The 27608-nt window shown below is 40.8% G+C and overlaps 1 protein-coding gene across 1 annotated transcript in view; it reads right to left on the minus strand.

Moving 5' to 3' along the window:
* Positions 1 to 16262: 16262 nt before the first annotated feature.
* LOC126237517 (uncharacterized) overlaps positions 16263 to 27608 on the minus strand; it is a 213678-nt gene continuing 202332 nt past the window's right edge. Inside the window, exons 7-8 of the mRNA XM_049947687.1 lie at positions 22536 to 22738; positions 16263 to 17006 (exon numbers count right to left, since the gene is read on the minus strand). Coding sequence (XP_049803644.1) covers positions 16719 to 17006; positions 22536 to 22738 — 491 coding nt within the window. The 3' untranslated portion in view covers positions 16263 to 16718. The remainder of the gene's footprint in view (positions 17007 to 22535; positions 22739 to 27608) is intronic.

Below are 27608 nucleotides of genomic sequence, written 5' to 3' on the forward strand. Positions count from 1 at the left end.
CACGCCTATTATTTTGTATTATGTAGAAAGTTTAGGTATCTGCAAGATTTTGGGGTGTTTCAAGATACCCCTCCTAACTACTGTATAGGTCTTCGTCATGTGATGAATTAAGCTTTTTCACTATTCAGCTTTGTTGTAGAATTTTGGTGTTTTACAGTATTTTACTTGTAGGTCTCTTTTATTGACGATGTTTTTGTTTTGTCTTTCGAAAGGAGGCATCAAGTTTACCTTACTAAAGTTTTTCTACAGTGTTACTTATTATAACTCCACTTTGTCAAGTATTTTGTTTGGAGCCCCTCTTTGTGGCATCTGTTCTATTTGCCTTTTATTGTTCAGTAGGTTGTGCTACTTTGAATTTTCATCTGATTTTCATAACTGGTATTCCACTGCTCTGCAGACACGCTACTTCCACTGTTGGTTTAGAAGCATTGATTTCCCTGTTTTCTTTCAAGGTGTCACTAAGAGTTACAAATAACTGTGCATTGAACTGTCTGTTTCCCTTCAATCTCTGTTTATGAAGAGTTGCTGACTCATGTCCAATAAATCAATAAGCACCCTTTCCCTGATCTTGCCTTAACCAGTCTAATTTCCGTCCGAAACTGCACTACTCGTTACTCCACCTGAGTCTTCCTGTATCAAAATTTTCGTTGTCTTGAGGTGACTTGTAGTTTTTATGCAGACAACAAATTCCTAAAATGACTGGCCAGCATTTTCTGAATTTTGTGTTTGCTGAAAATCGACACAGAGATGCACTTTGTCATCCTATATCTGTTTCAGAATCAATGCAAGTATTGTACGGCGCTAACAATCTGAATTGAGCCTTCTTAAATGATGTTTACTGTGCTGCCAACCGTTTGGTTTTGTCCTACAACAGTTAGGATCTCTCCGTGTATAAATTTGGTGTTGCTGCATGTGGATTATTACCAGTGTTTGACCATCTATTAGCCAGCACTGTCTCTCCCCATTTTTGCATGTACTTAGCGTTATACCACCAGTACACACCACCGGCTGTGCTTTGAAAAAGAGTTTTCTTTGAGATCACCTTACTTAGTAAGAGTGTGTGTGTGTGTGGGGGGGGGGGGGGGGGGGGGCACTCACGCGCGCTCTCTCTGTGCTGTGCTGAATGCTGAAAGTGCTACTTTCGTCTCTCGCCCTTCTTCCACCCTCATGCTTACTGCTCCGGTCTTTCCCCTCCACAAGACGTGTGTACAGTTGCAGATAATACACCCCCCACCCTCCCCCCTCCATCAACCTACCAGAGAGAAAGTGCCATTAAAGTTTTTTTTTTGTGAAGCTTTATGAATAAGATGCTGTTTTGTCACACAGTTTAGTTATCTTTTGTAGACTTTTGCCTCATGTTCTCCATGCCTATAACTTTGTTTTACATGCTTATGTTATGCCAGTGAAGGTCCCCTGATAACCTGATAACTGTAAACTCTAAGAATTGCTGACAGGACCAATATTTTTCTTGTGCTTTGCCGTTTTAGAGGAAAAAATAAGGTTGTAACAGATCCTCATTTTCAACTGACAAACACCTGCTGTTATGGTCTTATCCTTCAGTTGTTCTAGTTGCAATTTTAGTTACAGAGAACAGTTTGTTGATAATTATTGTACTGTAAGCTATTGTGGTTGAGTGACACTATTGGGAAAAAATATTAAGTCTATGTGTTATCCTGAGCTCTAGATCTGGTGCTTCCTTGGAGTATTTTCATATTTTATCTTCTTAGATAATGGAAATTAGTAATTTCTCATGCGTTTCCTGAGCGGTACCCTGATTATGACGAGATATTCTTATGTAAGATAATGGATGTTAATGATTTACCACAGATCTATTCCCTCAAGTACTTTTGCCCTTAAGTACTTTTGCCTTATATCCTTTTTATAATCATGATGTAATGAGGTGATACATCTTGATAATTTTATTTTGTGGTTCTGGGAATTAGATAAGCATTTAAAGAAATGTGTGTTTTTATAATTAATGAGTATAAGTCGAAACTGTATTATGATTAGGAAGACCTTACAGTACGTATATTCACTCTACAAATATTTAACATCATACCAGATCCTCATTTTGCAGCTGGGCAATATTGTGTTGGATGTGGAGCACTGAATCATGAGAAATATTGATTATAGCTACCCATTTTGAGACCTATATTATTTGTCGGACAAATCGGTTACCCTTCAGACCACAACTTTGTCACATTTCAACCTTGTTAATTTTCATTTGCCTCAGTTTTAACTAATTAATTAACATGTAAAGCTAAGTGATGTGCATAAGGGCTATTACCACATGAGGTAATTTACAAGGGTCACTCCAAAAGAAATGCGCACTATTTTTGTAAAAATACAGTTTTCACTCTGCATGTGTGAAAGTTTTACAGTGTGTAGATACTTCCTTCCCGCTTGTTTTCAAACTTAGTTCCCATGAGTGGTGCCGTCACAGCATGTCTTCAAGATGGCTGCTACACTTGACGTAGTCAGAAGCAATGTGCTGTCATAGAATTCCTGTGCTGCGAAAACAAGACAGCGGGAAACATCCACAAGAGGTTGAAAAAGGTGTATGGAGATGCTGCTGTCGATCACAGCACAGTTAGTCGGTGGGCAAGCAGGTTGTGTGATTAAAGCAGGCACGGCAATATTGAGGATTGTCCTCGCAGTGGCAGGCCTCATACTGCACACACTCCAGACAATGTGCAGAGAGTTAACGAATTGGTGACTGCTGACAGACACATCACAATGAATGAATTGTCATGCCACACTGGGATAGGGGAAGGAATTGTTTGCAGAATACTTAAAGTGTTGGCGATAAAGAAGGTTTGTGCCAGGTGGGTTCCCAGGGTGTTGACAGTGGCTCACAAAGAAACAAGAAAAACGGAATGCAGCGAACTTTTGGAACGGTACAAGAACGGTGGAGATGAATTTCTTGGAAGAATTGTGACTTGCGATGAAACAGGCCTCCATCATTTTTCACCAGAGGCAAAGAGGCAATCAATGGAATGGCATCATACAAATTCACCTAAGGAAAAAAAAAAAAAATTCAAAACCACACCTTCTGCTGGAAAAGTTACGGTTACGGTGTTTTTAGATTCCAAAGGACTCTTGCTTGTGGACATCATGCCAAGTGGAACCATAAATTCTGATGCATATGTGATGACACTGAAGAAATTTCAAGCTCGACTGAGTCGTGTTCGACCACATCGGCAAAAGCAGGATGTTTTGCTGTTGCACTACAATGCACGGCCACATGTCAGTCAAAAAACCATGGAAGCGATCACAAAACTCTTATGGACAACACTGAAACACCCGCCTTACAGTCCTGACCTGGTTCCATGTGACTATCGTCTCTTTGGGAAACTGGAAGACTCTCTTCGTGGAACAAGGTTTGAAGATGATGGCTCCCTTGTGGACGCTGCCAAACAGTGGCTCCAACAGGTTGGTCCAGAATTTTACCGTGCGGGTATACAGGCGCTGGTTCCAAGATGGCGTAAGGCAGCTGAGAGGGATGGAAATTATGTGGAGAAATGTAAATATTGTTCCTAAAGGATGTATCTACACACTGTAAAACTTTCAAACATGTAGAATAAAAGATGGATTTAAAAAAAATAGTGTGCATTTCTTTTGGAGTGACCCTCATAAAATGGTTTTTTAAATGAATTGGTGTATCTTATTTTGGTTTTCTGAGGTTTTCACTATCATTCGGCTGTATTTGCCATTACGAATGATGTATCCAAATTGAGACAGTGATGGCTTATCAGAAGCTCTGGCTACTTTATGCTACTATTTTTCCAGTTGAAACTACTGTAACTTTGCTCTACGTGTAATGTTTCACTATCTCTAGCTGTTTATTCTGCAGTATTTCAATATGGCATATTCTGAAGAACTGTTACTCTACGAGATGATATAACGTATTTTAAAATGAGGAGGTTGAATGTTAGCGTTAGAAATTTGTGGATTTTGATGTGTAGCCTTTGCTATCCACTGATTACATCCTTAATTTCAGTATTGTATCAGTATAAGAAAAGGTTTTGTACTTTGTATTTTAACATCAGTTAATGTGGTTAAAGATTTTCATGTGATTCAAGGTACATCATATCTTCCACTTGCTAACTGCATTCTACATTTTACTGAAATTGTTTTAATATATTATAGCCTGTGGAACTTCATATAACCATTACCCGTAACTAATACACAGAGGCTGTACTAAGATTTTACTTTTGTTATCACTCTTTTTAAATGTACTTAATCCAGTTCTTACCCAAGTCAAGTGCTAACAATTGCAACGAGTTGATTTATTATGTTTTTTACTGAAATACTTTGATTATCATAGAATTAAGTATTCTGTCATGTTGTTGATGCATTTTATATTTTGGTATTAGATCCACTATGCAGCAACTAGATTCATGTTTGCCAGAAAATACAAACGCCTACACATTTTTAGGAGCATCTGTAAACCATTAAAAGATCTGTGCTAATTCAGTTTGGCCAGCACCTGCTTTGTATGACACTGATTTAAGTACCACTACAGTAAATTAGTAATAGAATTTTTCCCTCAAACTAACAGAAACCATAATAATTTGTTCCTATTTTGTGTAGCTTCATCTTAACTTCATTTATTTTAAGAACTGATTATCTGGATGATGATTTCAGTTATTGCAGGAGCTTTTGTATTTCTACACAAAATCTGAATAGTAAATATTTTACTATTTCCTTAACTCATAAAATTTGGTAAATCTGGCTACATGTAAGTCCACTCCCACTTACACTAAATGAAAAAAAAAAAAAAATGAAAAAAAAATTTATAACAGATCCCTCCCACAGCTTTAAGGTCCCTATTAGAGCAAACTGCCTTTCTGCGGAGTGACTGACACCCTTTTGTAAACAATGTGAGTCATCATTCCTCTGGAAGGGGGAAGTAATGTACAGGGTGGCAGCCAGTCAAGGAATATTTTACGGAATTGCTTCAAAAAAATTATTTCAAAGGCCCAGTCAAATCTTCGCAAGTTTTCTCCCAGAGCAACTTCCACTGTGCCTACATGAAAAGTTCCCTGTCCTTCAGAACTGAGGGAGTTCTGTCCAGTTAAAGCTGCTGACAAAACACTTTAAGCCCTCTGCTGAAACTGCTAGCAAATTCATGCCATTAATTTTATTCAATAGTGTGCGTAGGATACAGGCCACGTGTGTGGACACTGAAGCATTCTGCAGTGCACAACACAGTTGCCTCTCTCTCTTGTGAGCCACACCTAGAGCAGAACAGATCTCTTTCCTGGGAGGAAGAGCTCTTCATTTCACGACCGGCCACCGACATCAACGAATGTGAACTGCCTCCCCTTCCGTTGCCCACTCCAATTAGTTGTTCAACCTCATAGACTGCCCTAAACCTGGTAACTCCCTCCCTAGGTGCACCCTTTGTATTCCATAACCCTAAATATATTAACTTTATTTTACTTAATTTTCTGTCCTGTCATTTTATTGCACCCCTGGATGCCCACTTACAAGACGTGACTGCTCGACCTCCTGTACATTGTCTTCATAACCTTCTTCCCTCTCCCTGCCCATGTGCAATGCAGTCTGAACATCATCCCTATAAAGATAGGTATCCATAAGGTAAACAGTTTTGCATCTACACTGGGTCAGGCAGTGAGAGTTGTTATATCCCACCTGTAAATGTGAAACTAAAGCAAGATGTTTTCTGTACCATTTGCATTTCCAAAAACTAAAGAAAAATATTACCAGATTAATTACAGGACAGAGCACCACTGCATGTAAATTCAAAATATGATCTTTGATTAATAAAGAAAAACCTGTTGTGTGACAAACATGCTGAACATATCAGGATAGTGCTGGGATCTTCTGCACACTTGGATGACATCTTATATAAAACATACTTTGCTCCATAAAATTTGTGGTTTAAATTATTTGTAAAACAGCACACATCTGCTCTTAAATTGTGCCTGACTTTAGCAACTAAATATGTGTAGCAAAAAGAATCTTTGGATGTGTTCCTACTAAAGGAGGAGCCATTATCAACCTTTATTAAAAATGTATGAAAAGTTGAATATGTTGAACCAATATTTGTACAACAAAAATTATCCTTGTGTAAAGTACTTTATTACTGTGTCAAATGTTTCCATAACTTATTTTGGAAACTATTTATTTGTTACTATTATGTCATAAGACAATCACCTAATGGAGAGTACTGAATCAGAATTTCAGAAGCTTTTTCTTCATCCCACTACATAGTATTTCAGGGATGGGGAAATCTTATTCAAAACAGCATATACAATTTATGTTCTGTATGTACAAATAAAGTGATGGGAAACTTTAAGAAGGGATTACACAGGACTCTTTAGGCTTATTCTTCAAGGTATACTTTGATGGAATGTAGAACTGGTTGAAAGAAACCAAAAAGGAAAAGTCTTGAAACATTGACTATGGTTAAGTACAATAAAACTTCATTAACACGAATCCAAAGGGACTAAAAAATCAGGAGTTCATGTTAAAAAAAATTCGTGTTAAGTAAAAAACACAGATTTCAATAAGTATACATGTACAGCAGTACACTAATGTGTAATACACTACACTATCAATCACATTATTCTAGCCTTATAACACTATAAAGTGATTGTAAAATCCAAGTACTCACAAATTATGTACGTTACTTTCTTGGAAAACATTCAGTCATGGTTCGCCGACTTTCACGGGAACGATAATATTTTGTAATTTCACAACCAATTGCAATGATAGCGTCCGTAAACCCAGCAGTGACGTCGGATGTTGAAGCGAACCGTTCTAAACAGTCCAAGGCTGTAAACATCTCCTGACAGGTAGGTGGAATGGTATCTGTGTTCTCTTCCTCTTCACTTTCTTCTGATGGCCCTTCTTGCACCTCATTCACAGTTTTGACACATCCGATTTCGCAGAAACACATACGGCATCGTCGTCTACACTAATGAATTCTTCGAAACTGATCCCAGGGTTTGCAACGTCCTGCAGAACTGTCCATTCATCAGGTGATGTGGCATCATCTGACTTGTGGACATCTTCAATGTTGCTATGTCTCCAAACTCTGTTAAAGCACTTACCTATATGATGTGGCGATACTGAGTTCCAGGCTGCTGTGATGGCTATTATTGCATCAAGCATATTCCAATTTGGGGTTGCACTATTGTTTTCAGCAGCACGAATTGCAGCTCTTACAAGTCGCTTACGATAAGCTCTCTTTATGAGAGAGATTATGCTTGGTCCAAAGGCTGAAGGCGGTTTGTGGCGTGGTGTGGAAAAAACTGAACCTTTATGTTGGATAGGTGCAGATGATGAATGTTATAGGCAGTACATCTGTCCAATGTAAGAAGAACATGTCTACTTTGAACAACCACACGACTGTTGAAACGAAGACGCCACTTGTGAAATGATGTGTCATCGATCCAAGCTTTCTTGTGGTGCGAGTAGATGGAAGGTAAAGTGTCAATATTTATGTTTTTAAAACAACGTGGTTTCTCGGATTTACCGATAACCCAGGGACAAAACTTCTCACTGCAGTCAGCATTACAGCACTGTGCAACAGTCATACGTTGTTTGCTTCATCCACCGTGACACTAATCACCTTTTATCCCCAGGGTGTGATTTGGAAAAAAATTGTAGAAAAATCCAGTTCATCCATGTTAAACACATCACTCGAGGCATACTTTTCCCTCACTCGGTTGAATTCATGCAACCAGCTGTTCGCACTTTCTTCATCAACTTTATTTGCTTCACCACAAATTTGTACAGATGAAATTGAATTTGGAACTGATACAACCAACCAGCAGTACAATGGAAGTCTTCAATGCCCGTATCTTTAGCAATATCATTTGCTTTTGACTGAATCACAGGGCCAGTTAGAGGTATGTTAGAGGCATGCTTATTATTGAACCATTCTAACAGTAATGTCTCTGTCTTCTTACTTGGCGGTACGAAGTCGTTTAGATTTGTTTCCAGAACCTGATGCCGCCGCATTAATAATTTTTTCTTGATTCTTAATAATCGTAGATAAAGTAGATTTAGGTATTACAAACTGCTCCGCAATTGCTGTTTTCTTGGTACCACGGTCCATGTCATATAGAATCTTAAGCTGTAACTGCACATTTAGAGCTGTCCATTTCCTCTTAGCCATGTTTGCGTGCTATGGTACCAGTTGTAACTGTAGTTTTTATTCAGTATTCAAACTCGATATGGCTATGACTTACAGAACACCTGTCAAATCTGGCACTGAGTACATTCCTAAATGCTGCTACACACATTATTGAATGTCAGTGTACAGCATACGCTGATTGTTGAGGTGATAATTGTGGCTACCGACCTACAATATGTTAAAAACCAGTCAACAATAAGTATAATTAGCTTTGTAGCTACATTTCCTACATTCATTTCCGGGGAAAAAAAATTACGCTTCAGAACACTCTAAGGTCGGAAGTTTGTGTTAGGGTGAAATTTAATTATGCTAGGAACTGAAACAGAGTTCGTAATTCGTGTTAACCGAAATTTGTGTTAACCGATAAAACATACCATAAGAACTAAAAACAATGATTATTTGACTTACCAAATGAAAGCGCTGGCAGGTTGATACACAAACAAACACAAACATACACACAAAATTCAAGCTTTCGCAACCAACCAACCAACGGTTGTTTCATCAGGAAAGAGGGAAGGAGAGGGAAAGACGGAAGGATGTGGGTTTTAAGGGAGAGGGTAAGGAGCCATTCCAATCCAGGGAGCGGAAAGACTTACCTTAGGGGGAAAAAAGGACAGGTATACATTCGCGCGCGCGCACACACACACACACACACACACACACACACACATCCATCCATCCGCACATACACGTAAGTCTTTCCGCTCCCAGGATTGTGTAGTGGTTAATAAAAAGAAGAGAAAAGAAATGATTCGGAAATGAGGGAAGAAATCGTAAATAAAAAGGGGGTTTTAAAATCGTAAATGACCGTGAAAAACGGAAAAGAATGAAAAGCAAATCGGACTTCGTATTACAGAAAAGCTATTGTTGGGGTGGTCCTTGAGGCGTTTTTGAGCAAAAGTTAAACCAATTTCCACTACAAAAAGTATTGAAAAAGAACAGAGAATAACAAAATGTAACTGACAGGGGAAAATGGCGTAGATAAGAGTTCATCCTTTACCAGGTTAAATGTCTTCTTTCATGCGGCGTCCATGTCTTCAAAAATCTCCTACTTCATTTCTGCGCGGAAAGCCTGCTCCGAAATCTTGCAATAACTTTCATTGTCCAGGAATTTCTAATGTATACAAAACCATCTTGATCTTAAATACAATTTATTTTAGTTGCTTCTCTCCATCCTCCGAATTTCATAACTTCCAAAATGTCTACACATTACAACCAGATCAAGACTAGCGAACAAGTTTTTTTAACGTCTTCATCAGATCACGTCTGCCTTAAGCCTCGGCTATCAAGAGACAATAAAGAAACGGATAGAAAACAAAAAAGAGTTTTAATTTTAGTATTTTCTCTGCCGTCGAGCGCTCATACCGCTGCGACAGCACAATTCATGTCTGAGGGAACGAGTGCAGCGCGGCGAAATTCAAAGTCCCGCTACATCGCCCCCTCGACTGTCACGCTAAAACATTTAGCGTGGAAGGGTAACAAACAAAGTCAATATATGGATATTTTCATTGGAAAGGCCACGTGCATCCATAATCTTTGCCAACACTTACTTTCTAAACCTATATACTAAATACAATTATTACAGTTTGGATCCTTTTTACGCAATTAATATATATGTTTACATACAGTTTGTCTGAAACAAGCTGCTCGCCAGCTGAGTTAATGTTGTGTGCTCCCAGCGTTGGTTTCCCAATGCATCTCTGGCAGCACGTAGTCTTTGCGCATGCGCAGTAGCATCACTGAATTTCGCGTGCGGGAGTTTCAAAATCGCTGTGTTATGACAGTCTTGAACAGTATTCACTCTCACATAGTGTTCATTACAAGTTTTTATTCCAGCATAAATGGCGTGTTAAGTCCGATGACACCATAAGATTGAGCGTGTGCGTGATTTGAAGCAATGTCTATGTCTTCTGTTACGACACAACACTCCAGGTCCTTGTGCGTTTTCATGACTTGTTCCCGGGGCATATATGATCGATGTAGTTTTTAGCCTCCACATCGCCTACGACCAGCAGCTACGACAGGTGCTGAGTTTGTTGTCTCCAAAGCATCTGAAGGCCGGCCAGGAACAACGCCGTCGATGTTCGCAAAGGTAGGTGTTTCACCACGTTGTTTACACTTGCCAACAAACGTTCATTTGCAGAGTGAAAATCCTCATTATCGTCGAAGTAAATTGCAGTTTATATCTGTTTACAAACAGTTATTTGGTTTATGCACCACAAGTTTCAAAAATTTCGTCGTTTATAACGCACACAGTTTAACACAGTTTTGCAATATTTACATTTTAACAAAGTTCACTTCCCAGCATGTTTACATCGTTAATTATGAAAGCTTACATTTCGTGGTCACATTTCAAAATATGTTGACAATACGCAAAGTTTTAACCCATACACAAATACATATAAATTTACAAGAATATACATGTGAAATATTTACACTAAAAATTATACTAAGTCCCATAGGCTACTTTCTTTTATTGGGGTATTTTTTTTATTCAGGTTTCGGCGTGCCAAGGGATATCAGACTTAATATTTAAAGCACGAGCTTTCCTTCATTTATTATTTATTTCTTTCTTTTGATTCCATATCGTGGCTAGTGGTTGACCAGGCTTGTAATGCCATCAATATTCAGGTCTTTCTATCCATACTTGAAAGTTTACTGTCTCACAATATATCCTTACATTCCACAAACAAACAATACGCAGCTGCAGGAGGTGGTAGGGTAATGGAGAAAGATAGAATGGAAGAAACTATTCACTACCTATAAACTACCAAATCCTACAGCTACTACATAAAAAAAAAGAGAACATAATACATTATAACGTTTGCATCACCTTCAAGGGGTGTGTGAAAGGAGGTGCTTACAATTTACCAAATCATGGGTAAATGTAAGTGTCCTTATGTCAAGTCTGTGTTGTGTAACATCATGACAGATTCTCTGTGTTGTGATTGTTGTATAATCATTTACTTAGGTACAATAAAGTATTATACCTTAACAAAGTATTATACCTTAACAAAGTATTATACCTTAACAAAGTATTATACCTTAACAAATCCTTGCATGAGTGAATCGCATGTCTACTCAGTACTTCCTCAATATCTCCACTTCTTGTGGAAACCGTCTATACAAATGGAAAATATATCTCACAGTGATTGTCTCTCGCATAATGTGTATTATATAATGACATATCAAATTGCCTTTCAAGAGTTCAACCATGAACTTTCTTCTACTTCTATACATCATGTATGTTGTGTACATCCATCATTTCTTTCTATAAAACATAAATAATCAAAATATCCACGGGTGTGTTGCCGGTCTATAGTGTCCAACGGGCACAATATTTCGGCGATCATACATGTCACCATCATCAGGTAAACTGACGGACTGAGCTCCTGTGAACGTGCCGGCACAGAGATCCATACACTAAGGCTGCTCAGAGGGAACTGGGTTCGGTCGCGGTGGCGGCCGATGTAAATACCCTCCGTCCGCGGCGCGCTCCCTCCGCCGTTCGCGCCCCGCGCCACGGTCGCGCGGTGGAACAGATTGCGACGGCGTCTGAGATGACGTCGGTGTGATGGCTCTGTCCGCCGTGGTCGTCACAACTATACGTTTGGTCGATTTACTCTTGATTAACCCAATCGCTGGTTCCCAAGCCTTTCTAAGATTATAGCCACGGTCACGGTTTATGAGGTCGTCATTGGTGCGAATTTCGATGGCCTCTCTAACAACGCTGTCCCAGTATCTCGACGTCTGTACCAGAATCCTCGTGCGGTCATACTCCATGGCGTGATTTTCCGACAAACAATGTTCAGCGACCGCCGACTTGCTCGGATACATCAGTCGAGTGTGCCTCTGGTGTTCACGGCATCGATCCTCGACGGTACGCATCGTCTGACCAATATGCGACTTGCCACATTGACACGGAATCTGGTACACGCCGGCCTTCCTCAAACCGAGGTCATCTTTGGCGCTCCCCAACAGTGCACGAGTTTTATTTGGAGGACAAAACACAGTTCCGATCCGGTGTTTCTTCAGAATGCGGACGATTTTCCCCGAGAGTGTGCCTGTGTATGGAACAAATGCAGTGCCTACCTCCTCCCTCGTGACTTCATCCATCTCAAGAGGTTGTGCTGCAGTGGTTGGGCGGAGAGCACGTTGAATCTGCCACTCTGAGTACCCATTTTTTCGAAATACAGTTCTCAGATGTTCCAATTCCTGGGGTAGACTCTCTGCGTCAGAAATAGTGCGCGCCCTATGTACTAGAGTTTTAAGTACCCCATTCCTCTGTGAAGGGTGGTGGCAGCTGTCTGCGTGCAAATACAGATCAGTGTGCGTTGTCTTCCGATACACCCCATGACCTAGGGTGCCGTCAGCCCTTCTCTTGACCAGGACGTCAAGGAAAGGTAATTTACCCTCCGTTTCAGTCTCCATAGTGAATTTGATGTTGGGGTGTATGGAGTTTAGATGTGTAAGGAAGTCAAGGAGTTTATCCATACCATGTGGCCAGATGACGAAAGTGTCGTCCACGTAACGGAAAAAGCAAGTAGGTTTCCATATGGATGACGACAGGGCTTCCTCCTCGAAGTTCTCCATGTACAAATTCGCTACCACCGGTGAGAGTGGGCTACCCATGGCGACTCCCTCCGTTTGTTCGTAGTATTCTCCATTAAAAAGAAAATACGTGGAAGTCAAGACATGCCTAAAAAGTTCAGTGGTCTTCTCTCAAACTTCTGACTAATCAATTCTAGTGACTCTCGCAGGGGTACCCTCGTAAACAAGGAAACGACGTCAAAACTCACCATGATATCTGACTCATCCAACCTGAAGCTATCAAGGCGTTTAACAAAATCCACGGAATTACGGATGTGATGAGGGCATTTACCCACATAAGGACTTAATATTCCCGTCAAGTATTTGGCCAACAAATATGCAGGTGCCCTGATGTTGCTGACAATGGGGCGTAATGGTACCCCTTCTTTATGAACCTTCGGGAGTCCATATAGTCTAGGCGGTACCGGCCCTTGGGGTAACAATTTCTTAGCGCCACCCTCCGGTAAATCTGCATCCTTGAGAAGCGCCCTCGTCTTGTTCTCCACCTTCTTTGTAGGGTCAACGCTGATCTTCCGGTAGGAATCGTCGTTTAGCAGGCTCTGCATCTTATCAGTGTAGTCCTTGTGGGAGACAACAACTGTAGCACTGCCTTTGTCAGCCGGTAGGACAACAATTTCAGAGCGCTCCCTCAGATCACGAATGGCCGCCCTCTCTTTACTGCTGATATTTGACTTCATCGGCTTGGATTTCGTCAACGCACGACAAGTTTCACGACGTATTTCCTTGGCTGATTCTGGCGGAAGTCGAGCTGCAACCTGTTCAACAGCACTAACAATTTCTGCGACCGGAGTGAACTTGGGGGTGGGAGCGAAGTTGAGACCTTCCTGCAAAACCGAGACCGCATCATCACTCAACACCATGCCACTCAAATTGATGACAGTCTTGCACGGAACCTGCAGAGATGGTTTGTCAAGGAGACGTGAGAACTTAGCTGTTTGACGTCCCGTAGCCTTCTTATGGGCGGAATCAGCTGACACCCAGGTGACACCATCAATCCAATCCCAGGAACAAGAAGTGAACTTACTAGCCAGTTGCAAATGTAGTTTGAGTAATTCCTGTGAGATAAACTCAAGGCTCCGGCGGGTGAATTGCACTCTCTCACGTACCAATGCGAGGCTGGCTCGTTTCTTGATTCTCTTAGCTGCTGTGGAATCGATGTGATGCATAACCTTAGCAAAATTTGGAACAACATTCTCGGAACGACATCTCTTAAGAAAGGCAAGAGTACTTAGCAAACGACATCTACGGTGGCGCAACTTTTCAAATTTCTTCATGCTGCGATACATCTCCTCCCCGTAATGGTGTATGATGTGATTCTTGAGAAACTCAAGAACTAATGTATTCCTGGCAGGACCAATATTTTTTTCGCGTTAACTGCGAGTTCGTCTTATGCGAGTTTGCACCAACGAGGTTATGCTGTATAAGGCAGTTTTGACTTGGGATACGTGAACAGTTTAAGGAAGTTTGTGGGCATGTGCAGTGAGAATGTGACCAAAGCGTTAACATTTACAGCATCTCAGAATAAAGTAGTAATTTTTTTTCTTTTTTTCCATGGAGGGTGCACTTTCAGGACTGTGCATTCTAGTGAATTTGTGGTAACTTACTGTTTCATGGCAGTACTAGTGTGTTGAATGATGGTATTCAAGGGGCTGCTGTTTGTCACTGTTCTTCATAAATTTCTAGTAGTTTACTTCATATTTAAGTTCATTGAATCTGTGTAATATTAGCATGCAACAAAACACTTCATCTAGTATCACTTACTGTGCAATTCACTGATTATGGTGGTCACTCAATGTTTAGAACAGGGCTGCAGTTGAAGTCTCCACTGACAGTGTTACCTTAAGTGCTACAATGGCATTAGAAACCCCTTCCCTTGTATTCTAATCAAAACATGTATCTTCTACTTTATATGGAGGCATTTGAGAGTGTGTTCCAGCATGCAAAAGTATACTAGAATTGACGCAACAAATGGTTTAAAGCCAACTCACTTACATTAAACTTCAAAAAGACACTCTATATGCAATTCAGAACCTGTAAGAGGTTTCCAACCGGTATATGCATACAGTATGAAGAAGAGCAGATAGAAGAGGTTGACAGTCTTAAATTCCTGGGATTACAACTTGATAATAAATTCAATTGGGAGGAGCACACCACAGAACTGCAGAAATGCCTTAACAAATCTGTATCTGCAATTCGAGTGTTAGCTGACATAGGCGACATAAAAATGAAAAAGCTTGCTTTCTTTGCCTGCTTTCATTCCATAATGTCATATGGTATAATATTTTGGGGTAACTCTTCAAGTCAAACAAAAGTTCTCAGAATCCAAAAGCGTGTAATACGTATTATTTGTTGAGTAAATTCATGGACGTCCTGTAGAAACCTCTTCAAAGAACTGGGTATGCTAACTACTGCCTCTCAGTATATTTACTCCTTAATGAAATTTGTCCTAAATAATATATCTCTTTTTTTCCAACAAACAGCTCAGTTCATACATAAAATACCAGGAACAAAAATGATCTGCACAAAGACTTCTGAGCCAAATCTTTTCAAATCTGGATGCCTTCCAATCACAGGCAAGTATAAAAAGATTCACTGAGAATGACATGCCGTAAATGAAATGAAGTCAGAGTAATGTAAATAAATTTATTGTACAAAAAATAACACAAAAGGCATACATTTCAAATTGGTGATGCGACTTCAGTTATTTACAATTTATACATTAATTTGTAACAATATTTTGTTATAGTATTTCCGATGAGGCAACAGTTTGTTGCGAAAGCTTGAATTTTGTGTGTGTGTGTGTTTGTGGGTCTATCGACCTGCCAGCGCTTTCGTTCGGTAAGTCACATCATCTTTGTTTTTAGATATACAAAGTATAATTTGGTTGACAGGGATTTCTGTTCACACATCTATGAATATGCAAAAAGGAACAAGGAGAGAGAAGTGCCAGTGTTTACATGAAATGAGATCTTACCTTTGTCATGTGCTTTACTAGTGTTTTACAAAGGAACTACAACTTCTGAGAGCTAGACAGTGTCGCCCTCTTACTATACATCTCATCTACTACAGGCAAGGACTGGCCAGCAATCCTGTCTCAGTTTTCTCCTTTGATGCAAGACAGTTTCATGCTTACTTTGAGATGAATAAAAAAATACATGTAAACAAATTAAAAAGTTATAACAAACTTACATACTATCATCTGACTGTGTTATATATTAATCTGATTCGTTGCATTTCAGTGTCCATTATTACAGCTGCTTATAGTAAAAAAAAAAATTACAAATTTTCCATGATTAACAATCACCAAGAGCACACCAAATGGTATAAGTGACATCAATAAGAAATGCACCTGCTTCCAATACTATTAAGAACACAAAATACACAAATTTCTATATGAGAAGTAACAAATTTCAAACATTGCAGTTGAATTTATTTTATGAATATGAAAGAAAACATTAAAAAGCTTCTATTTTAACTGATATAAGAGATAACAATGCATTTATTTATGGAATAAAAGTATCTCGTCAGACAGACTTTCCTCCAATTTTGTTAATAAGTACTAATGTGAATACACCTTTCTTATAATAATAATAATTTAGCACTCTGTGTTAAATTGCATACAACAATTTCTCCGATTCATTTAGTGAACAACTTCTTATAAAACTTACATAGCACAAAGATATGCTTCAACTCCACAATTAAAACTGAAAGGCTTCGGACATGAACCAATACCAATGTCGGCCAATGCAATTTGATGCATTTCAGAAAGTTCTTTCAACTCTAAAGTATCTGAAATTTTAGCCTGAAATGCAACATCCTGTTGATAGTGGCTTTTGTGGAGGCACTTTTGGACTGTTTTAGGGTGATCTACACCATTTGGGTAACAATACAGTCACACATACAGGACAGTAGACTTAAATTTTTATACAGAATTTACTTACTTCTCTTTGTCTTTTGACTCGCATGTCTTTGAGGTTTCACCTTCTGTACTAGAACTGCCTAGTGTTATCTCAGAAATTTTGTGAGCTTCTTCCACAGAATCTACCGATTTCAGTTCACTATTGTTTATGTTTTTCTCAGAAGCAGCTTGCTTAATTTGACAATCACTTCCAACAACAGGCTCATCAACATGTTTAATGGGATAATTATGAATTATCTGTATCACTGGTTGAGGAGAATGTCCACGGTTAATGACCGCCATTTCAGTGCTTAGTTTTCCAACCACCTGCAACAAGAATAGAATAATCATGAACTACTATATAAAAAATGCAGAATTAGTATTTTATTAATATCAGCAGCAATTTGTTTGAAATTTCTTCTTTTGCAAATGATGTGATTATGATGAATATGTGGAGTGCTCAACAATGCAAAGTGAAATAAGAGTAGTTGTGATATAAAATGCAAGCACTGAAATTCCCTGTTCCTTTTCTTGATTTGCTGTTACAATGCAAATGCACTTACTGAACGACTTTCAGCTGATAACAGAAAATTGAGGACATACCACACAAGAGTAAAATTCAATTTCTGTCCCCTTAAAGGATCATATACTATTGGGATATGCAGTTTCAAACAGCTATTCCCAAATATATATGAAAAGGTGATGATGGTTCCTCCTTTCAATCATCACAAACACCAAAATGAGAGCTTTCAAGAGACACGACAGCAAAACAACTGAAATCGCTCAACAAAGGCAAGATGCATACAATTACAGGAATTGTTTTAGAATTTCATAACAGGTTTTGTGCTTGCACATTAACATCTTTCTGGACAACCAAAGATATTTTGCACAGGAATCTCAAAGTTTCTGCCAACAACAGCCTTTTAAAACCAATCTCATTCCATCTGCCCACAAGAGAGATGCCCAGGTGGATGCCCCATTCTTCAACTTCCTGAAGGGATTCTTCATAGATCACACTGTCGTGTAACGAACAAAATGTGAATCTACGGAATATCGGACATGCTCTGTAGTTTGACTGAAGAGTTCCCTGCAGAGAGAACACACACAGAAATGTCTAAGCACTGAAGTAGCATCAGAGCTGTCCCAAAGGTGTGTCGGTCGAGAGGTAGCTCTCGTAGCTGCAGCAGAGTTGACACAGCTTCTCATCAAAAGTAACTTACCTTATATTTCATCACTTTTCTTTAGCTTCAACTCCTATACTTTGTGCATGTCTTTGTATTTATCAGACTGTCTTTACTACAGGTAGGAAGTGTGACTGCTGTGTTCAGATGAGAGCCGAGATGGTGACCCTTCACAGTGTCGGCTCCAGTCACACAGCTCGAGGCTGTTGCCAACGAATAGTCGTGTGTGTGTGTGTGTGTGTGTGTGTGTGTGTGTGTGTGTGTGTGGTGTGTGTGTGTGTGTGTGTGTGTGTGTTTTGTGTGTGTGGTGTGTGGTGGGGGGGAGGGGGGGGGAGATCCGAGGGACAGCCAGCACGAGACACGTGCTCCCCATTTGGGTCCTGCCCACACTAACACCGATCCCCTCACCCGTGGTCTTTCCAAGTGTCCCAATCGGAGGGCCTCCCCGGTTCGTCTGACCGACAGGTTTCACACGCTATCTGCAGTTGAAGTCCCCAAGCCAGATGAAGTCGCTCACCCCTTTCCGGAGGAAGCCTTTCGGCCTTCGAGGTCTAGGCATTCGCAGAGGGTGGTATTACCGGTAGCTGGAAACTCTGACATTAGGCACGAAATGAGGCCCTCTTAGGGATACGTCTACGAAGGAGGGGAAGGAGTCATTCCAGACGTGGGACGGGTGCTTCCAGATGCCGTGAAGAGCACGGGGTGCAGCTAACGGCAGGGGGTGTCTCTTGTCTGTACCGACATCACGTATAACTTTGGACAGGGAGTGATTCTAGTTTCGGGCAGATAGCTGAAGTATTCAAGACTGCCAGTTTTGCTTCCCAGATGGTGACGAAGCTCACTACTTGTAGCTCCGCTGACAGAATGGACCGCGGTCCTCCCCTAGAGTGTGGAGCGAAGGGTCCGAATTGGAGGCTCGGGTAGTTCTTCGACCGCGTAGGCTGCCGATTCCTCAACTCGCACCGTAGGGTCGCGGGTTTCCGGGTAGCTGTGATCATTTATCGTGTACGGAGTTGTAATTTTGAAGATAATGACAGTGAATTGCATCTATCGTCTTATTTATGTAGTGGAGTGAAAGAATGAGAAGAATTTGTAGCAGCTTTACCTGCAGCCTGTGTGCCAAGACGAAGGAAGAAGGCACACTGATTCAGGGCACAGACAATCTGGACCCCAGTTAGAGACACTTAATGGGGACTGAATATTCAGCAAGCAACACTCACACGAGTGTTCAGGTGGCAACTTATTGTGGTGTTTGGTGAGTGAGGGAGTGTAACAAACCACCACACAGCCCAAGCCAACCTGGAACACTCCAGGTGGAGTATTTATTGCTGTCAGAAATAGTTGACAAATTTCATTTACTGTAACTGCCGAGTTCAGTTTGTAACCTCGTTTTTTCAGCAGTATCTCTAAAACTGCTTGCCAAGAGTTTCACTCTCTTTTCTTCTCTGATTTCATCTCCTTGTTCATCTGTTAAGTTTTGTCTGAATTTGTTCATTTTCTTCCATTGTGAAGATAAACACGCTTCCCCCTCATCTTTTTCACTTCTTTTCTGTTCTTTCTGTTTCCTTCTTTTGTCAATTTACCACTGGCAGGAACTACGTTTTGGCATTCTGTTAAATACACTCCTGGAAATTGAAATAAGAACACCGTGAATTCATTGTCCCAGGAAGGGGAAACTTTATTGACACATTCCTGGGGTCAGATACATCACATGATCACACTGACAGAACCACAGGCACATAGACACAGGCAACAGAGCATGCACAATGTCGGCACTAGTACAGTGTATATCCACCTTTCGCAGCAATGCAGGCTGCTATTCTCCCATGGAGACGATCGTAGAGATGCTGGATGTAGTCCTGTGGAACGGCTTGCCATGCCATTTCCACCTGGCGCCTCAGTTGGACCAGCGTTCGTGCTGGACGTGCAGACCGCGTGAGACGACGCTTCATCCAGTCCCAAACATGCTCAATGGGGGACAGATCCGGAGATCTTGCTGGCCAGGGTAGTTGACTTACACCTTCTAGAGCACGTTGGGTGGCACGGGATACATGCGGACGTGCATTGTCCTGTTGGAACAGCAGGTGCCCTTGCCGGTCTAGGAATGGTAGAACGATGGGTTCGATGACGGTTTGGATGTACCGTGCACTATTCAGTGTCCCCTCGACGATCACCAGTGGTGTACGGCCAGTGTAGGAGATCGCTCCCCACACCATGATGCCGGGTGTTGGCCCTGTGTGCCTCGGTCGTATGCAGTCCTGATTGTGGCGCTCACCTGCACGGCGCCAAACACGCATACGACCATCATTGGCACCAAGGCAGAAGCGACTCTCATCGCTGAAGACGACACGTCTCCATTCGTCCCTCCATTCACGCCTGTCGCGACACCACTGGAGGCGGGCTGCACGATGTTGGGGCGTGAGCGGAAGACGGCCTAACGGTGTGCGGGACCGTAGCCCAGCTTCATGGAGACGGTTGCGAATGGTCCTCGCCGATACCCCAGGAGCAACAGTGTCCCTAATTTGCTGGGAAGTGGCGGTGCGCTCCCCTACGGCACTGCGTAGGATCCTACGGTCTTGGCGTGCATCCGTGCGTCGCTGCGGTCCGGTCCCGGGTCGACGGGCACGTGCACCTTCCGCCGACCACTGGCGACAACATCGATGTACTGTGGAGACCTCACGCCCCACGTGTTGAGCAATTCGGCGGTACGTCGCCCTGCCTCCCGCATGCCCACTATACGCCCTCGCTCAAAGTCCGTCAACTGCACATACGGTTCACGTCCACGCCATCGCGGCATGCTACCAGTGTTAAAGACTGCGATGGAGCTCCGTATGCCACGGCAAACTGGCTGACACTGACGGCGGCGGTGCACAAATGCTGCGCAGCTAGCGCCATTCGACGGCCAACACCGCGGTTCCTGATGTGTCCGCTGTGCCGTGCGTGTGATCATTGCTTGTACAGCCCTCTCGCAGTGTCTGGAGCAAGTATGGTGGGTCTGACACACCGGTGTCAATGTGTTCTTTTTTCCATTTCCAGGAGTGTATTAATACTTCATAATACACTACAATTGCACTACCTTAAGCAATTCACTTTCACTCAAATTTAGTTCCCTATCACTTTTGCTTTTCCTCGAGCCACTCAAATCAGTTTTCGGACATATACTGATACCTGTCATCGCCTATGTATACCCTCCTGAAATCATCCTATTCTTTAATGTAACCAACAACACCAACACCAACACCACCACCACCTGGTGGAAGGTTCTTCGAATGTTTCCGAGGTATGACGGTGTTACTCCTCATCATGAAGGGGGCAATCTGGTACGATTTTAGATCACAGTTTGTAGTGATTAAGGGAACTCTGACAGCTCAAAGATACATCAAGTACGTGCCACGTCCTCACGTGTTACCTCCGACGTGACAGTATTGTGATGCCATTTTTCGACAGGACTGCGCACACCCACACACGGCACACACCTCCACAAAATGTGTTTGATGCTGTGTTACCCTCACAGCTAGTGAGATCTCCACACCTGTCCCTGGTAGAACATGCCTGGGAGCAGCTCAGGTGTTAGCTGCACCTGTGCACCAGTATTCAGGATATCTAGGACCAGTTATGACAGTTGTGAACCACCTCACCTCAGGAGAGGATACAATGACTTTCTGATGACTTTCCCAACCAAATTGGTGAACGAATCTACACCAGTGATGGTGCTTCACTGCTTTTGTCACATGGAGTATTTCTGTTAGAAATAAGCTGCCACCCACTCAGCTCTCCCCGTGAAACGTACTGTGGTACACAACGTCTAAGTGGAGAGCTGCGTTTTAGCAGAAAGGCTTCTGTCGAGGTATGAGGGAGACACTCAACTTTAACACTTAATTGATTGTTTACTTTTTCACCTAAATATTTCTCTTGTTTATAAATACTTTGCTCTGACATTGATAAAATTTGCACCAGGTCAGATTTAACACTAGTATTAAAGCACTGGAAAATGCGAAGTATATACAAGCTGTACATAAAGTTCGGGAACACTTTCAATTATTTATTGGACAAGAACTAAACATTGTACAGGTGTCATACATATTGCATTTTGAACAGAAATTCAAAGCTTTTTTTTACAAACATTCGATATGCAAACCGTGAGTGACCTGGCAGATGTCAATACAGTAAGCGAATTCTTGTCATACTCATCCCAACACGGTATCATCGACTGTAGCAATCACTTCCCGTATTCTCTCCCGGAGCTCTGCTACATCACGTGGTAGAGGCAATAAATGGCTTTCCTTGTTAGTGGCTCTGTACCGGACTTTGTTCTACACATCCCTTTAACAGCTGTAGCACAATTGTTTTCGTCAAACTCCAACACACAAAGCTTGCTCCGCACCTGAACTCACCACGTTTTCGACTAGCGCCGACTATCGGCAAATTACCAAACTACACTGTGGGGGAGGGAGGAAAAAAAAAGCTTCCGGGGTTTCTCTTCAAAATGACATACGTATGATATCTGTACAATGTTTGGTTCTTGTGCAATAAATAAACTGTTCCCGGACTTTATGTACACCCCCATATTTCCTTTGCAGGAAATCAGTTGCTTTACTTATTAATAAACAAGAATTTCTCAATTTGACCTACCTCAAATGGTAGGGAGGTGGAAGAAAAAGCTTGTATACCGTACCTGATTTTGTGCAGCAGGTTCCAGTAGTGCCTGCATCCTCTCAGTGTGCGGTTCAGCGCTGCCTTTCATTCCGAGTGAGATGTGCTTATTCCCGACACTGAAGTTTCTACCAAAAATCCCAGCACAGAATATTGTGATGACGTAAATGACAACGAAAACCGCAATTATGAACACAAACAGTCCGTACAGCAGCGAATGTGATTCTAAAAATAACAAAAGACATCAATGATCAGCAATAACAGCACTACAGCAATACATGAAACTAAATTAGTCACCTGTAATAGTGAATCTATTGGTGTCTTAAGTTAAGCAGTGAAAACTCCTGGTAGAAATATCAACAATGTAGGAAAAGGAAGATTACTACTTAACATAAAAAGAGACATGTCAAGCAGTAGACAAGCACAATTAACAGCTTTTGGCCGCAGCCTACATCAGTGAAACACACACACACACACACACACACACACACACACACACACACACACACACACACACACACAAGAACTGTGGAAGCAGACACCTAATAAGCAGTCTTTGAATATGATGACTTCACTTATTCTGCCCCCCCCCCCCCTCCTCCTCCTCCTCCTCCTCCTCCTCCTCCTCCTCCTCCTCCTCCTCCTCCTCCCCCCCCCCCCCTTCCGCCCCAAAAAAAGGGGTGTGAATCCCGGAAGATGTCACAGACGATCAGCACAAGGTGCAAAAAAATGCCAGCTCTTTAGAATGTGTCGTCTCAACTAATCCTATCTTTTAGTCAAGTTATGCCACAAATTTATTTTCTCCTCAACTTTAATCAGTAACACCTCATTGGCCACATTACCTCCCCATCTAATCTTCAGCATTATTCTGCACCACCCCATTTCAAAAGCTATTTTCTTGTTTGAACTGCTTGCTGACCATGTTTCACTTGGGTACACAGTTGCACTCCAGACAAATACTTTCAGGAAGACTTTGTAACACTTAAATTTATATTTGATGTTGACAGATTTCTCGGCCTCAGAAATACCTTTCATGCCATTGCTATTATACATTTTATATCCTATCTACTTTTGCCATCATCAGTTATTTTATTGCCCAAATAGCAAAACTCATCTACTACTCTAAGAGTCTCACTTCCTAATGTAATCCCTTCAGCATCACCAGATTTGACCACATTCCAATTCCCTTGTTTTGCTTCTGTTAATGTTACTGTTACATTCTCCTTTGCAATGCTGTCCAGTCTGTTCAAATGGTCTTCCAAGTCATTTGCTGCCTCTACCAGAATGTCATTAGCAAACCTCAAGGATTTTATTTCTTTCCTCTGAACTTTAATTCCTTTTCCAAATTTTGACGTTGTTTCCATTACTGCACGATCAATGTACAGATTGAATAGCATTGACGATGTCCCTTCTCAACCACTGCTTCCCTTTCCCCTCAATTCTTACAATTGCCTTCCATTTTCTGTACAAATTGTAAACAAACTTTCGCTCCCTATATTTTACCCTCGCTACCTTCATAATTTTGAAGAGGACTCCTGTCGACATAGTCAAAAGCTTTCTCTAAGTCTATAAATGCTATTAATGTGGGTCTGCCTTTCATTAACCCATCTCCCAAGAAGAATCTTAGGGTCAGTATTGCCTCTTGTTCCGAAATTTCTCCAGAAGTCAAACTGTTCTTCCTAGAGGCCAGCTTATGCCAGTCGTTTCATTCATGTTAGTATTTTGCTAACATAACTTATTAAACTGATAAATAGGTAAAATTTACATCTGCTGGCACTGGCTTTCTTTGGAATTTAAATAATTACGTTCTGTTTGACATCTGACAATAAGGATATTTCACCTGTCTCATACATCTTGCACAGGAGATAGGAGAGATTTGTCGTAGTTGGCTCTCCCAGGGACATCAGCAGTTCTGATAGAATGTTCTCTACTCCAGGAGCCTTAGTTTAGCTTACATCTTTTGGTTCTCTGTCAATTCTTTTTGCAGTCTCACATCTCCCATCTCATCTTCTACATCCTCTTCCCTTTCTATAATACTGCCTTCAGGTTCATATCCCCTGTACTCCTTCCACCTTTCAGCTTTCCCTTTTTCCCCTCCTTGTGGTGTACGCTTCTATATTCTTATACTTGCCTTCTAGCCATTCTCGATTTGCCATTTTGCACTTCCTGTGAATGTCACTTTTTAGATGTTTGTATTTCCTTTTCAGCTGCTTCATTTCAAGTACTTTTATATTTTCTAATTTCATCAATTAGATTCAATTTATCTTGTGATATCAAGTGATAGCTAATAGGCCTTATCTTTTTAGCTATTTGATCCTCTGCTAAGTTCACTGTTTCATCTCTTGTGGCTACCTGTTCATCATCTACTGTATTCTTTTCTCCCATTCCTGCCAATTATCGGCCTAATGCTCCCACTGAAAGTCACAACAGCCTCTGATTCTTTCTGTTTATCCAGGCCCCATCTCCTTAATATCTTAGATTTTTGCAATTTTGTCAGTTTCAATCTGCTACTGATAACCTCAAATTGTGCCCCTTAAAACGTATTATAGTTTCAGATCTGGTTCCGAAATCCCCATCTCACAATTACATAATCAATCTGGAAAATTCCCATGACTCCAGGTCTCTTTCAAGTATACATCTCTTTCTCACGATTCTTAAACCAAGTGTTCAAAATGGTTCAAATGGCTCTGAGCACTATGGGACTTAACATCTTAGGTCATCAGTCCCCTAGAACTTAGAACTACTTAAACCTAACTAACCTAAGGCCATCACACTCATCCATGCCCGAGGCAGGATTCGAACCTGTGACCGTAGCAGTCCCGCGGTTCCGGACTGCAGCGCCTAGAACCGCACGGCCACCGCGGCCGGCCTAAACCAAGTGTTAGCAATGATTAAATTACGCTCTTTGTAAAATTTTACCAGGTGGCTTCCTACTTCATTCCATTCTCCCCAGCCCACATAAACCTAGTATTTTTCTTTTTTTTTCCTATTTCTACTACCAAATTCCACTCCATCACAAATTTTCATCTCTGTCAACTATTACGTTATGTCTTTTATCTCATACTTATCTTGAATCTGCAGAGATAGTTGGTATATAAATTTGTATTATTGTGATGGGTGTTGGCTTTGTGCCCATCTTGGCTGTGACAGTGTGTTCACTGTGCTGTTCATAGCAGCTTATCCACATTCTTGTTTTCTTATTCATTTTTAGACCTTATCCTGCATTAGCCCTGTTCGATTCTGTATTTATAACCCTTCACTCACCTGAGGAGAAGCCGTGAAAAAGCAGGTTGACTCCCATAATCGTGTTTGTAGGCAGTCCTATTTCATGTATTTAGGTCTATACAAAATGTTTGCTAATTTTCTTTTCAAAACTGCGATGTTCCTACATTAATCAAATGTTATACAAATTTTCACGTTTGTAGAAACAAATCCCTACAAAAAGTTACTATAATCACTTCAGTTGTTGGCCTCGTTTCGGTGATGAAACCATTGGTTTAATCAGGAATGGTGGCAATCAAAAGTTAAATTTCGTACATGCCAATTAGAGCTAAATTGCTGTAAATTTCTGGGATCTGTTGATATACTTTTGATTGCGCGATTCATGAGCAGGAATACCTAATTAAAATTACCAAATTATTAATAACTAAATTTCAATACACAATATGGATCTCATGGTCATAAACCCGAGAGTCCCAACTGCTTAAGCACAATTTAGTACTGCATATTCTAATAGATGCTGCTCATGAGAAATAATATATAAATTAATAATAATAATAATAATAATAATAATAATAATAATAATAAACCCCTTGGAGATCAGAACCAACAAACACACAGAAGAAACCCACAAAACCAGCATGGCAACACAGGCTACAGATCAGAATACAAAAACTGAGAAGAGACGTCGGACAGCTAACACAATTTATAAGAAATGAAATATCAGACAAACGAAAAAGGTTAGGTAAAATCTCACAACAAGAAGCGATAGAGCAATTAGATGAAAAGAAGCAGAAATTACAAGCATTGGCCAAACGACTTAGAAGACACAAAAAAAGTGAAAACAGAAGGAAACAAAACCAAACATTCAACACAAACCAAAAGAAATTTTACCAGACAATAGATAACACACACATTGAAATAGACAATCCACCACACATAACAGACATGGAACACTTCTGGAGCAACATACGGTAAAACCCAGTACAACATAACAGACATGCACGGTGGATACAAGCGCACATACAAGATGATACCACAAATGCCTGAAGTGATAATTTTGCAACATGAGGCCACCCGAGCAATTAATTCCACGCACAATTGGAAAGCCCCTAGAAAAGATAAAATAGCAAATTTCTGGCTAAAGAAATTCACCTCAACACATTCACATCCAACTAAATTATTTAACAGTTACAATGCAGACCCATACACAGTCCCTGATACACTTACACATGGAATAACTTATCTGAAACCTAAAGATCAAGCAGACACAGCAAACCCAGCTAAATATTGTCCCATAACATGCCTACCAACAATATACAAAATATTAACTTCAGTCATTACACAGAAATTAATGACACATGTAACACAGAACAACATTATAAATGAAGAACAAAAAGACTGTTGCAAAGGAGCACAAGGATGGAAAGAGCACCTGATAATAGATGCAGAGGTGACATATCAAGCTAAAACTAAACAAAGGTCGCTACACTATGCATACATTGATTACCAAAAAGCTTTTGATAGTGTACCCCACTCATGGTTACTACAAATATTGGAAATATACAAAGTAGATTCTAAATTGATGCAGTTCCTAAACATAGTAATGAAAAATTGGAAAACCACACTTAATATCCAAAGAAATTCAAATAATATCACATCACAGCCAATACAGATTAAGCGTGGAATATACCAAGGAGACTCATTAAGTCCTTTCTGGTTCTGCCTTGATCTGAACCCACTATCCAACATGCTAAATAATACAAATTATGGATATAATATTACTGGAACATACCAACACAAAATCACACATTTGGTGTACATGGATGATCTAAAACTACTGGCACCAACAAATCAACAACTCAACCAATTACTA

Source organism: Schistocerca nitens, chromosome 2, assembly GCF_023898315.1.
Source record: "Schistocerca nitens isolate TAMUIC-IGC-003100 chromosome 2, iqSchNite1.1, whole genome shotgun sequence".
Lineage (NCBI taxonomy): Eukaryota > Metazoa > Arthropoda > Insecta > Orthoptera > Acrididae > Schistocerca > Schistocerca nitens.